General features: G+C 37.0%; 1 protein-coding gene across 5 annotated transcripts in view; it reads left to right on the top strand.

The window, feature by feature from the left end:
* LOC107750235 (forkhead box protein P1-B) overlaps positions 1-13,757 on the top strand; it is a 157,402-nt gene that overhangs the window by 79,437 nt on the left and 64,208 nt on the right. For all 5 annotated transcript variants that reach the window (XM_016565528.1, XM_016565531.1, XM_016565530.1 and 2 more), the window contains one exon: positions 1,340-1,435. In XM_016565528.1, the coding sequence (XP_016421014.1) occupies positions 1,340-1,435 (96 nt within the window). The remainder of the gene's footprint in view (positions 1-1,339; positions 1,436-13,757) is intronic.

Consider the following 13,757-nt stretch of genomic DNA (forward strand, 5'->3'; position numbering starts at 1 on the left):
TGTTGCTTTTGTTTGCTCTGGATGGCATGTCTGATTATTTATGGTGGGGGGGAAGGGAGTAGTCCAGCCAGTAAACATGTTACTGCACTGTATTTTGTTTTCCACTCAGAGGGCCGTGTCCTTTGACAGATATTTTGAAGACTAATAAACTTTTTATTTGCTTTATGAACGGGGGAGGGAGGGCGAGAGAGACAAACAGATAAACGTAGCAAGAAAGAGACAGGTTGCTTTCCGCATACCACACTACCATACTACTCTTTCTGTGAAGTATGAAAATGCACTGTATTATGAAAATATTTGGTATGGATAGTATAGCCAGATCATCTAATACAGCTGTCAAAACATACAGTATGCAACAGAGTATACTGTGCTGGGTACTGTATCCCACAATGCAATGCACTTTTCATGATCTTTTGTTTCCAATGTGATAAATGAACCAGAAGCAATATCAGCGACACTTTAAGATGTCTTTTTTTTGTTTCTTTTTTTTTTTACTTATTAAATTAGTAAAATTTAATTTGGATTAAAATGTTTTTATTATATTACTACATTTTAAATGATATTCAATTATTATATAACATGATACTGTATATTACTAATGCATTTAGATATAATTTATTATTTATAAATAAAACATTTATTAGCAGATAGTTGATTTTTGCCTTAGCAGGTGCATTGTTTACTGAGAACATTTTTGTTAAATCTTTCTTTTAAATTGGTTTGCTTTGGCAACTGATATTTGCACATTCAGCTTATGTAACAAAACAAAATAAAAAATGTTATATATTTTTTTTTCTGAGCTGATAATTAAACCCCATTTGCTAAATTAAACATGCACAGGAGCAGATGTTTAATGCATAATGTGAACTGTTAATTTTCTTCAAATGAAAGTAGTATACAGTATATACAGTAATATGCAGTATGCTATTATTCTATTCTGAACATATTCAGAAAGATTAAACAACAGCTTGTGTGTCCTCCCTGTTCCTTGTAACTGTAAGCTATTCAACAAAAACATTTTGTTAACTGTTTGTGGTAACTGTTTTTCATAACCGCTTCAGCTTATTTTCACATACTTGTTTGTTTTGGGCAAATAATCATTGCATGTGACCAAATTAAGCTGTACATTTGTTTAAAATAAGCAGGGAGGGAAAAACAGTATCTTGCCCAGCTGTAAGAACATGGCATAATTTGGAACACATCTTTGATGCCAAAAAGCAGTAGGGCCGTTCTCAAGGGAGTGTCATTCCCCAGCACAAAAACAATGCACTACTGGAACTGTTGTTCGTGAACTTTTATTTTCTCACATTGTTTTTTTTCTGTCTTTTTTCTCACGTAGGCCTTACAAGTTGCACGACAGATCCTTCTCCAACAGCAACAGCAAAGCAGAGCCCACAAGTCCCCAAAAAACAATGACAAGCAACCTGCACCACAGGTATGTGTGCGCATGTCAAGCTCAAATGTTCTTCAAATGTTGCTCTTAGATAGCTCAGGAGACTAAATGGAGTTTGCAGAATGTTTTAGTAGAAATCTCAACTGTCTCAGATGTTTCTTCTCAAATTCCTAATGAGAAATACAACAGCAGCAAATGAGAAAACTGTTGACACACAATATTGACCTGTAAAATTAACATAATGGCGTAATGCTCAGGTGATTTGATTTTGGGAGAAATGTTGGAGTTCATATTGAGATTATTGGTGTCTTGGATAATCTGAGCACTGTTTGAGACATTAAAGTTGCAATGAAATGGAAGTAGTGACTGATCTTTTCTTCCATATTGTGACATCCGAGTGTGACAGATTATTGGAAAAGAAAAAAAATGATGGGTGGGGACTTGGTTCTATGCATCAATTGTTGACTGGATTTTGAGATGTAGATCAAAAGTGGAGGAAGAGGAGGTCTTTGATTAAACAAAATTAAAGGTCAAAAATTGAAAAATAAAACACATGCATGGATAAATTGTTCACAATTAGATGCATTTAGAAAATAGGGTTAATTTTCATTTCATACCAACTTTAAGATCGCTAAACAAGCAAATATCTCCATTTGCTTCTCACTTAATCTATGAGAAACAACTGAGATACTGTAGTAAAGAGATCTATTTTTTCCTTCTTTCCCTGTAGAACAGTACTGGTGCTGACATAAATATATTTGTGTGTATATGAGTGTGTGTTTATATGGGTGATCAGACATTATTTGTTTACATTTATACGGACGGTTGGTGGTACAACATGTACCTGTCAAAGCTTGACAAACAGGAAATTAAGGCAGGCAGGGCTGAAGATTTGGCAGCACATTAGTGTAGTGTTCTTTCATCACTCACAATAATCTAACAAATCACGCTCAATGAAATCCTGTCAGTTTTAGCACATCATGAGCACAAGGATATCTAATGTGTGTGCAAGTGTGAAGAGCAAACAACATTAGCTTATCGAATAGAAGTACAGTATGACGACCTCTCTCTCTCTCCCTCTCTTTCTCTTTCTGTCTGATTTCACACTTAATTCTGTCAGCAGCAGTTAAAGGGGGCGCCCGGGAGCAGCCCTGGCTCCTGTCTCAGCCTCCAGGCTTTCTATTTGCCTGCCCTTTGTGATGCAGAGCAAATCCGGCCCTTTTCATTTCCCCATCCGCGCCCTTTAAAAGAGAGCAGCTAGCCGTGTCTGATGCAATATTTACGTTTATTTGAGATCATTCTCGCTCAGATCCTTATCTCTGTTTGAGCAAGGTGGATGCTGTTTGTTTCTTGGCGGAATCACAGGAGACCTAGGGGCATGTTTGTTAATTAACGCACATCCCTGCTTTGAGCGAGCCTGTTTGTGTGTGTAATGACTGAATTTTTAGTGGTGCTTGCTAATGAATGGACATAAGTGGTACCTCAAATTGTATGGCATGTGAGTTAGTTTTCGAAGCATTTGGATTTGCGATGTTCATCCTGGCAGATGATAAAATGTGGGAAAAACATACATGCATTGAAGGAGGGACCTGAATATCATAGGGACTTGGAGGTTAGCTCGTTTCACAAAGAACACCACATAGCTAAACTAAAACACCCTAGCAACCACATAGTAACATGACACAAGTTTTTTTATTTTTTTTAGGTGTTGTGTTTTTTTTTAATTTTTTTTATTATTATTATAGTTGTTGTTCTTGTTGTTATTAACATTTTTATTAAATACTCAATTTTTTACAGTCAAATAATTATTTAGAAATTGTATTTGTGTAGTTTATTTTTATTTAGTAATAATAATAAACAATACATTTATTAATACAATTAAAACATTATTATTATTATTATGTTATAGTCATATTGATATATAATTGCAACAACTTGACCAAATTGTTCAACCCTACGAACAAGAACAGCGAACATGGAGCTTTAAAAAAAATTGCATTTTAAAATGCAATCACAATTTTTATCAGAAAAAGTGCAATTAGATTTTTTTTTTCCCCCATATCATACAGCCATACGTTGTGGCATATCAGTATCGTGTCATGTAGTGTAAAAGAACTTGGGTTGTGTAGATATCACTGGAAATAAGCCACAAGGGAATAAATGCTTGTGACCTTTAGATTCTGTGTGAATTTGTTGTCATTGAGATAAAGCCAAAAGGATCAAACTAAACAGCTTCACTCATCAGGCTGAGGGGTCAGTGGCCAACAGATTCCACTATCCAGACTGTTAGTACGTAGAGGAGGAGCAGACCAGCCTCAGCACACAAAGATGGAATTCAAATTCAAATTTATTAATGTATACAGAGAGCATAGCCAACCTGTCACTCACACCAGTGAAAAGAAAGCATGTGTGTTTTTGTCTTTCACCCTCATGCTCTCTTCTATCTTTCTATGACTGAGTTCAAAATGGAATCCTAGCATACTGCATACTACTTTGTACTGTATACTGCCTACTGTTTGTTTTTAAAAAATGTGAATAGGTATGCAGGAACAAACATTTCAAACATATAGCCTACAGTATGCTTTGTTATGAATCAGTTTAAAAAAAATGTATTTTGTTATTTTACTTTTCTTTTTTGTAATCTGGGGTGGGAACAACCTCTCCACTAGGTCTGTCGCAATTAAAAATAACATAAAATTAGCATTTTTATGTCTCTTTATGGTGCGGCAGAGTTGAGCGCAGTGCATTGTGGGATATAGTACCCAGTGTATTATGCTTTGTTTTATAGGCTACTGACCATTTTGTCACATGTAGTCGCTCATCTCTTGCATATAGAAAATGTTCTTACTGTGCACCCTATATGCCGCAGATGATGAGTAGTGTGGTAGTATGCAATTCTGAACATGTATCTTTCTCAATAGCTCTTGCTGTCTTGTGTGATCTATCTATCATTAGATGCTGATCTCTATTAGGTGTTATTGCTGTATTGAGGCGCCAAAAGCCAGCGTCAATTTGCTTTCCTTACTCTAGAGCGTTTTAATTTAATTTGGGACTGTGTTTTATCACCAATTCAGCATTTCAGTCTCTGTCCACCTAAGACTTTGAAGATTTAAGTTTTTGCACATTATTTATTTTGGTCAGTAGAGAAAGGTAATTGTAGCATGCTAATTGTTAATTGTTGGGCTTATAGGGAGGGAACACAAAGTACGCCAGTGAATTCATGGGAACCTTTACTAATCAATGGGCGCGTCTCTAACGTAAGTAGCGCATTGGATGCTGGACAATTAATGGACAATATGTCCGATATTTCTTCATTAGTCATAATAGAAGATTTTTTATTAAAAAACGAAATGGGGCGGGGGGGTCTTTATTAATATGACACGCAGCATGGAACACCATAAACATACCGGAGTAGAGGCTAAACACATTCGGCTGGTCAGAAAAACACGAATAAATCACCAACAAAATGACACGTGTAATTAAAAGAGTCCATGCCACTTTACCACTTTACACCTACAGCAGAGAACGAGAGAGAGAGAGAGAGGAAGATCGAGAGAGTGCAACTCCCTCCTTGCTAATTACGGTTATCACTGAAATGGTAGGGCTTGAGTCATTAGTTCCATGTGCATTTAATTAGAGGCAGTCTGAAATTGGATTTAACTTATTACTTTTTCATGGATCGCTTTCTTGTCATCACTTCAAATTGGATTGCAGCCCCAGGTAACTAATTATGCCTGCCACAGGATCAGGAGTGGAGAAATAGGTAATTAGGAACAACACTTGCGGACCTTCCTTGATAGTCCAACCTCTCCATGGAATGAGGGAAAAATGAAGAAGATTGAAAAAAGAGTGAGGATTATTTGCGGCAATGCTTTGAAAGCAGGTGTGCTTAACTGCGTGTTGCCACAAATGATGATGGGTAGGGAGCTGCCACCTGTGGAGGATTACTTTGACGTGCAGCTGGGTTGACAATGTTATTTTGACATGATTTGGGCCCATTGACGTAATGCCCCTACTAGACACGTTGTGGTTTAGTTGATCATTGCACAGTGTAAATGTCATGCCTGTCCTCATGCACTCGTGAACTTGTGCCGTTAAAGGCCGCTTGTGCGTAAACTTTTGCCGTTCACGCTTGAGTTGTCAAGAAGGTATAGCAAAACAAACATGGTGTCAATAGGCAGCCTGAAAGGAGAGGTTGTTTGTTTCCTTAGACAGCGTTGACGCTTGTTGAGATCAGCTGGTCTGTTCGCTTATTTTTGGTGGAAACAAACTGATGTCTTCCAAACATGTGCGAATCATCTGGAGGAGTTTGTTGCTGTACCAAAAACAAACCTCAATGATGGAGAAGCTTTAGCTTCTTTGTGAAGGTGTTTGTTGTGAAGTTAAAACATGGCTTTAATAATAATAAAAAAGTAAATACATCACAGTAATTTGATTGATTGGTTGATTGATTGATTGATTGATTGATTGATTGAATGATTTTCAAACATCTTAAGTCAAAAGGTGTGGGAATAAGTGATCTCCGCAGATAGATAGATAGATAGATAGATTTGGCAAGTTAACATTTGACCTTGATCACAGAATTCCGCTCCTACACTAAAACACTAGCAACTAAAGAAGCATTTTCCCTTGTTAATGTCCTCTGTGGTGAACTAGACACGTTCTCTCAGTCTTCAATAGTCTAAAATGTCTGTTTTTTTCAGTGTTTTGATGATGTCACAGGAAGTAATCAGTGGAGATGTTTTGCACAATCTTTCTCCTTCTGTTTCTCTTTGCCTTTCTTTCATGATCATATGCAGTCGCAGGGAGGGCAAGTGGAGGTCAAGCGATAATGTCCTCTCACTTTAACAAACGATGAAGGGCCCGCACCCCCTCCTTCCCATCCACACACACACGCACACACACAGACAGACTGCAATTCCTCGTCTTCATAGAGTGCTACATGACACAGTGCAGAAGTCAGGTTTTGGCTCTCCTTAACTAATACCCTCTTTCTTCTCTGCAGTTTTTTTTTCTCTCCAGTCTTTTTTTGAACTACCGTTTTTTTTTTTGGTGGAGACTCATGGCATTGTCCTGACACATGTATACCACAGTGCAACAATCTGTAACTCATTAGCGCTGTGGTGTGCTGGGGCTCGCTGGAGCTTGGCCAGAGCTTCCAGCCTCTCTTACAGACAAACCCAGCACAGCGTAGAGCCCATCTCAGCCAAGAGCAGCCCAACGTGAGACGAGGAGTCTTTGTCATCCCCTGTTCTGCTCTGGAGGTGACAATGAGGCTGTTTGCCGCCTCGTTTGGTGGCCAGCCCAAACTGGAAGTCCGGCAACTCTGATAATGTCAGTGTGGAGGGGACACATTCTCTTTAAGGATTTTTGAAAAAAGTCTCTTATGCTCACCAAGGCTGCGTTTATTTGATCAATGATATAGTAAAGACAGAACTATTGTGTAATATTATTACAATTTAAAATAACTGTTTTCTATTTTTCTATTTTCTATTTTTTTTTTTTTCCGGTGATGGCAAAGCTGAATTTTCATCAGCCATTACTCCAGTCTTCAGTGTCACATGATCCTTCAGAAATCATTCTATTATGCTGATTTGATGCTTAAGAAACATTTCTTATTTTTTGAAAAAGTTCAAAAGAACAACATTTATTGGATATAGAAGTTTCTTAATGTCACGTTTGATCACTTTAATGCATTTAATGCAAGACAAAACCGTCTCTGTTACTGTTTTTATATATATATATATATATATATATATATATATATAAATTCTGTCTTCATTTACTCACCCTCATGTGGTTATATAAACTATTTGACTTTTTCTTCAATTGAGAAATGGAAACATTTTAATTGATGTATGAATAAATGTAGAATTAAGCTTTCAAGCTTCAAAAAAGACACAAAAGCACTGAAAAGTAAAGATAAACAGACAAAAATTTAAATAATTTTTCACTGATAATTTTCACCACCGAGTCTAATGATCTGTTGACCAGGTCATTGAGAACCTGAGTAGTCTAATTCATAAACATGAATTATTCAGACCAGTTTTGTGAACTGAATATAGTTTATATTGCATACCTTTACAGCATTTCATCCTAATTAAAAGAAATCAACTGATTCAACTGATTCATTGACACAAAAGAATGATTAATCCACAAATTGGATGTTGCTGCTTCTCTCAAGAAAAACTTGTGAACACACAAATGAGAGTTAGGGCAGATCTCAAGGTATTTAGTCAATAACAACTTAAATTTCATTCTGTTCCTCACACGAACATAACGAATCATATGGACTGCTGTTTATGATACTTTTTTTTGTCATTTGACAGCCCCATATTAACTTTCACTAAATAGAAAATAACAGCCAAGATATTCTTAAAAAAATTAACTTTTTGTGTCTCTCAGCAGAAAGTCAGATGGGTTTGGCAGCATGAGGGTGAGTAAATGATGACAGAATCGTCTTTTGTTTAAGTTCTTAATCATAAGTTCATAATCGTTTTCGCTGCTTTTTTTGCTCTGAGGGAAAACCGTTTGCGTATTTCTCATTCCTCCATCTGCAGCTGTATCCACGTATCATTCCTGTTCTCTTCAGTCGTTTGTTTTTCTAGTCATATTGTAAGAATGCATTATGTGTAATGTGTAGATGAGAAACAGGTTTGGATGATGCTGTCACGATGAGGTCATCACGCTTTTTTCCAGACCGTCTGGCCCAGCCAGTGAGTAACATCCAACCATCAGATTGCTGTCGCATCAACTCCGAGCACCGACCCTTAAAGCTACAGTGACATTTTCGAGACCTTTTCATTTCAGTCATGTTTCTTTTCTCGCCCCAAGCCGTCCGCCACCCCCTTCTTCTTGTCTCCTCCCTTTCTCCTCTCGTCCCTCAATTCTTTCCATCTTTTCGTCCGTTTTCCACCACGGTATACAGATGTGTGGTCCATGTTGCTAGGACTGATTCATTCGTCCTGTGGGGAGTTTATTGATATATGTATATAGGTCATATTTAAACTCCAAAACACTAACAGCTATATGAGAAGCTTGGGGAAGTCTCTTGTGTGAAGCCACATCTGACGGCCTGTGGGTTCACTGGAGAACTGACAGTTGTCAGCGGTTAGCATGAGATGCTTGGGACAGAGGAATATGGGCTACTGTGATCAGTGTGTGTATGCTAAACTGCTTTGAGTAGCTCTTTCTCTCTCACTCTCTTCTAATTTTTCTCTATGAGCTAATGTATTAAAGTTGTCATTAAGAGTAGACAAAACACACATGGTGTTGGTTTATATTTATTACAGATGTTAAAATACTCTGCTGTGGCCTAGTTTTGCTTTGTGTGTAAAGGTCGACTGAGTTTGGTAAAGCAAAGATGTTCACTGGATGTTCACTTGCGTTGAACACTCGCTAAGCATGCCAGTACATTTTTTGTCTCTGACGCCATTGTTGTGTTATGGTTATTTATTTTAATTTTTTTTAATATATTAATATTAATTTTTATTTTACATTTATTTTAAAATACATTTTAAATTTCTTTTACATTTTATTTTTAAATTATATATATTTGTTAATTTGACATTTAAATTTCCTTATTTAAATATGTATCATGCATACATTTTTTTTTAGTTTATTAGTTCATTACTGTTTAAGCATTTGGAGTCAGTAAGATTTTTATAGTTAATACCTTTATTCAGCAAGGACACATTAAAATGGTCAAGAGTGACAGTAAAGGTATTTGTAATGTTTTTAATATTTTAATAATATATTTTTGAAAGCTGCTCTTTCTGTTTATCAAAGAATACTTGAAAAAACATATCACGATTTCCACAGAATCATTATGCAACAGAACTGTTTTCAACATTGATGAAATATTTCTTAAGCACCAAATCAGCATATTAGAATGATTTCTGAAGGATCATGTGACACTGAAGTCTGGATTAATGGCTATTAGGGCTGTCAATAGATAAAAACATTTTTTATCTAATTAATCACACCCTTTTTCTGTGATTAATCTCGATTAATCGCACACTTCATAAAATTGAGTATAGACCATTTATCTTGTTCCAAATTTGTATTTTGTCATAATTTGCTATATCCAGCAAAGTAAACCAAAAGATTGAAGGGTGATTGTCAAAAATCTGTATGTATATTAATGTGTTATATTAATATACATATTTCAAAATGTATTTAAGATTAAAAAAAATATTCATACATGAAATGAAAAGGCAATTTTTTCAATGTTTAAATATGATCTTTTTTCTTTTTAGTTGTTTTTTTTTTTCCTGTCATCGAAATGTTTTGATGACTCCTCCAAAAATAGTGTCTGACTCAAAAAGGACCCACTCTGAATCAATCACAATAGCACATAAAGAAAACAACGTTCCCCCACCCACTTCATTTATGTCGAACATCACCAAAAAAGCTCATGTTTTGACTGAAGGCAAAGCCGCAGCAAAGCACAGACAGTGAAGGCACAGTTTTCGTTAACGTATCAGCGCACGATTAATCAAACAAGATCTGCTCGATATTAAGCGGACTCGTGCCATAGTGCAAGTTGCTAAATGTGCGTATAGTTTGTGGCGTCTGTAGTGATTGTCTGTTCCCCCAATACCTGTGCCAAATATCAACACCGCACATGAACTGTACTGAAACTGCTGGCGTCATGATAGTCAGAGGTCAGAGATGACTGTTTGGTCTCTGCTCATTCATTAATAGAAGTGACATTCAAGATGTGTGCACCTCTGTGAGTGTGTGGGTCCTTCAAAATGAAGGTTGTTGCCCACAGCACCAGCTGTTTTCTGTTAGCATCACACCTGTTCTGCTAACGCCCGTCTAACTAAACAACAGATTACATTTAGTCACAGGACAGCATTACAAATTAGCTTATTTAGACCCGTGCAAAGGTCTAAGAACGCTCTCAGAGCAAGGATATCTCCATCATAATAGTTGTGCTAGAACCCGTCAGGTCTGTAGTGGTTTTGCGATGACTCTTCACAAGAGGGTTCGTATGACTGTGGCTTATCTCGAATCAGTTTCCCCTTGGCCCTGTGTCACCCTGACAGTCATACAGGGAACTGCGGAGCTGATCTGAGATGGAGCGCGTTATTGTTTGTGTGTCAGTCTCGCGAAGGAGTCAACCTGTGCTTTCCAATTATCTGTAACAAGACATAAATGAATAGTGTTGGTTCTGTGACTCACAAAGTGATGGAGTGAATAAACAGCAAGATCTATTAGACGGCTTGGATAGAAAGAGTATGGGTAATTATGGCGTACAGGCCCGAACACAGCACAGATAGATGGGGAGAGAGCGAGAGAGAGAGACAAGAGGAGGAGGCTTGAACTGTATGTCTGCTAAATTTATCATGAGCCCTTTGGGAGCAGTGAAATGAGAACAGTGGCCTATTACTGCTAAGAAGGTGTTTTATTGAGAATATGCCGACACTCTGCCCAGGGGAGACGGCATAGGAGAGGGGGTATGGCCAACTGGTGTGTGTGTGTGTGTGTGTGTGTGTGTGTGTGTGTGTGTTAGTTCATGTGAGCGGCTGCATGTGTTATGTGTGCATACTTGCATGGCTGCTTGCCTTTTTGCCCTTGCTTGAGCATGTTTGCACACTTCTGAGAGTGTTTGTCAGGGAACCAATAAAATATTTAATTATTCACTAAGGTACGTCATGTATAGACCTTTATGTCATGTATAGACAGCTGATATCTGATGGGCTACAGAAATTGTTGTTTACAGCCTTACAGCGTTATGTGTGCATACTTGCACGGCTGCTTGCCTTTTTGCCCTTGCTTGAGCATGTTTGCACACTTCTGAGAGTGTTTGTCAGGGAACCAATAAAATATTTAATTATTCACTAAGGTACGTCATGTATAGACCTTTATGTCATGTATAGACAGCTGATATCTGATGGGCTACAGAAATTGTTGTTTACAGCCTTACACTACAATGTTTTTGGACACATGCAACATAAATTCCACTATTTGAATATAATAATTATTTTATATGTCGTTGTTTGTCAAAGAAGAGTAACGTGGTATTACTTTGTGATACCACCAGATTACTTATTTATAAAGGTATTACTTCTTTAAAAATGGAATTTATTTATTTTTAGCAATAAACAAATCTGAAGTAATGTATATATAAATATGATTTAAGTATTTTTTTTTGTAAAATTCAATTTTATTGGATAAATGTCTTATTTGTTATATTAATGTCTTATTAAATGTCTTATTAAGGCAAGGCAAGGCAAGTTTATTTATATGGCACATTTCATACACAATGGTAATTCAAAGTTCTTTACATAAAAGGATGTATTAATGTAATTCAAAATATTAAAAAAAAAAATGATTGCCTAGATACCATATTTTCTTAATTATGATAATTATTTAGTATTGATGTTTCTCAAAGTACAGTGCCATGGTATTAGTTTGTGATGCGACCACAGTACTTTCTTATATGGTGTTGTAAATTTTAACTGCCATATATGTATTCATTATTAATTAAGAGTTTTCCCTCAATAAACTCCTGATTTGCTGCTTATTAATAGTTACTAAGGTAGTTGTTAAGTTTAGGTATGGGTTAGGGTTAAGGGATCTAAAATATGCATGCCTTATTCATGCAGAACAAGGCATTAATATGTGCTTTATTAGTATTAATAAACCGCCAATATGCTAGTAATATGCATGCTAATAAGCAGCTAGTTAATAGTGAGAACTGGTCCTTAAAGTGTTACCCATTTATTTATCTATTTAGTTATTTAAATTTTAGTAATTTAGTAATTTTAACTGTAAAAAATATTATTAATGTAATGCAAAATCTAAAAATAAATAAATAACCTTGCTGAAATTTCTTGCATGCAAAGAAAGCAAGAAAGCATTTCCTTGCTTTCTTGCATGCAAAGAATTTGCAATTATTGTGTCAACTATTGATTAAGTCAGTAAGGTTAACCTTTCTCTCTGGATTTTGAACAATATAAGGTTTGCCAGTAGGGGGCGAAGCAACTTTTATGTGTTTTCCCCCTCTTTTTAATAATAAAAAAAGTGTGAGAAGGTGGTGATGTTTTAATCACTTGCTAGCGCTGGGCACTTATGTTCTAACCGTTTGCAGCAGAAGTGGGGTTGCAGTGTGTGTTATTTTATGTTGGAAATGAGTGGATTTGGATTGGAGGTAGACTGTGAATTTAACCCACACACAGAGTCAGTCTGTGAATGGAAACAGCAACCTTTTCCATATTTAAAGTTTGTGACTGGTCAAGTAGTTTAAAATGTACTCTTTTAATGACTGTAACATGTTACATTTATTGTAAAAATTTAATGTAAAAATATATTTTTTCATATATTTATTTTATCATATTTATTATTTATATGACTGTCATTATGTTTAAAATAAAATGAAGGATTAAATCCTCCCTTTTTTGTTATTAAAATGAATGGCCAAGCTTGTGTTACCATAAACAATTCCACTTTTATAAGAACAATAACAACTTGTGGAATCTCTTTGTTTTTCCCCTCACTCTTTCTCTCTGTCAGATAGTGTTTGCTTATCTGTTGTTTAATTAAAGGGTTTCTTTTCTTCACCCTTCCATTGTTTCACCAGCACGGACAAAACCTTTACTAGGGTCAAAGGGTTAACAGCCATCAACTGTGCTGCTTTTTTCTTTTTGTTTTGTTTAGGTCCTTTTTGTTCTCTCTTTCTCCCTCTCCCTCTCTCCTTTTTTTTATAGGGTCCCACACAAAGGCATTGCTTCACCTGCCCCCCTCCCACCCCAAACACACACACGGCCTGCGGCGGGCCCCGCCGCTGCTTTTGGCATTGCTTCACCTGCCCCCCTCCCACCCCAAACACGCACACACACACACACATGGCCTGCGGCGGCCCCTGCCGCTGCTTGTGTCCCCATTTGAATTGATTATGTTTAGAGGGCTGCTTGTGATTGGTGGAGAAAGGGCGTGGTTGATTGGATAGTTTTGTATCTTGTCAGCTAGGGAGCAACCTCGCGCGTGCAATCTGTCCATATCCCCGGGAAAAAGGCTCGAGACGCGGCAGCAGCACACAAGCTCGCTGTAAACGCCTCTCTCACTCTCTCTCTCTCACTCTCGCTCTCTCTCCCTCTCCACTCCACGACTCGTGTCTTCTCATCTTCCACGATCCTCCAAACGGCCCAGCTTCTCTCTGTTTACCCTGCCAGCCAAATGGAGTTTGTCAGGTTTGTCAATATGATTGATTCTGTAATTTTTCAGTGAAGGGGCTGTTTCTGTTGCCGTAGAAAAGTTTTACAATGCAATACGTCTAGGGGAAAAGGAAGAGAGGTTGATTTCTCCGCATGCTGTTTGTATTAGTTCTATCATGCTAGTTGGTTAGGAGACGTGT

This window comes from Sinocyclocheilus rhinocerous, unplaced genomic scaffold, assembly GCF_001515625.1.
Source record: "Sinocyclocheilus rhinocerous isolate Xijiao unplaced genomic scaffold, SAMN03320098_v1.1 scaffold963, whole genome shotgun sequence".
In the NCBI taxonomy this organism is placed as follows: Eukaryota; Metazoa; Chordata; class Actinopteri; order Cypriniformes; family Cyprinidae; genus Sinocyclocheilus; species Sinocyclocheilus rhinocerous.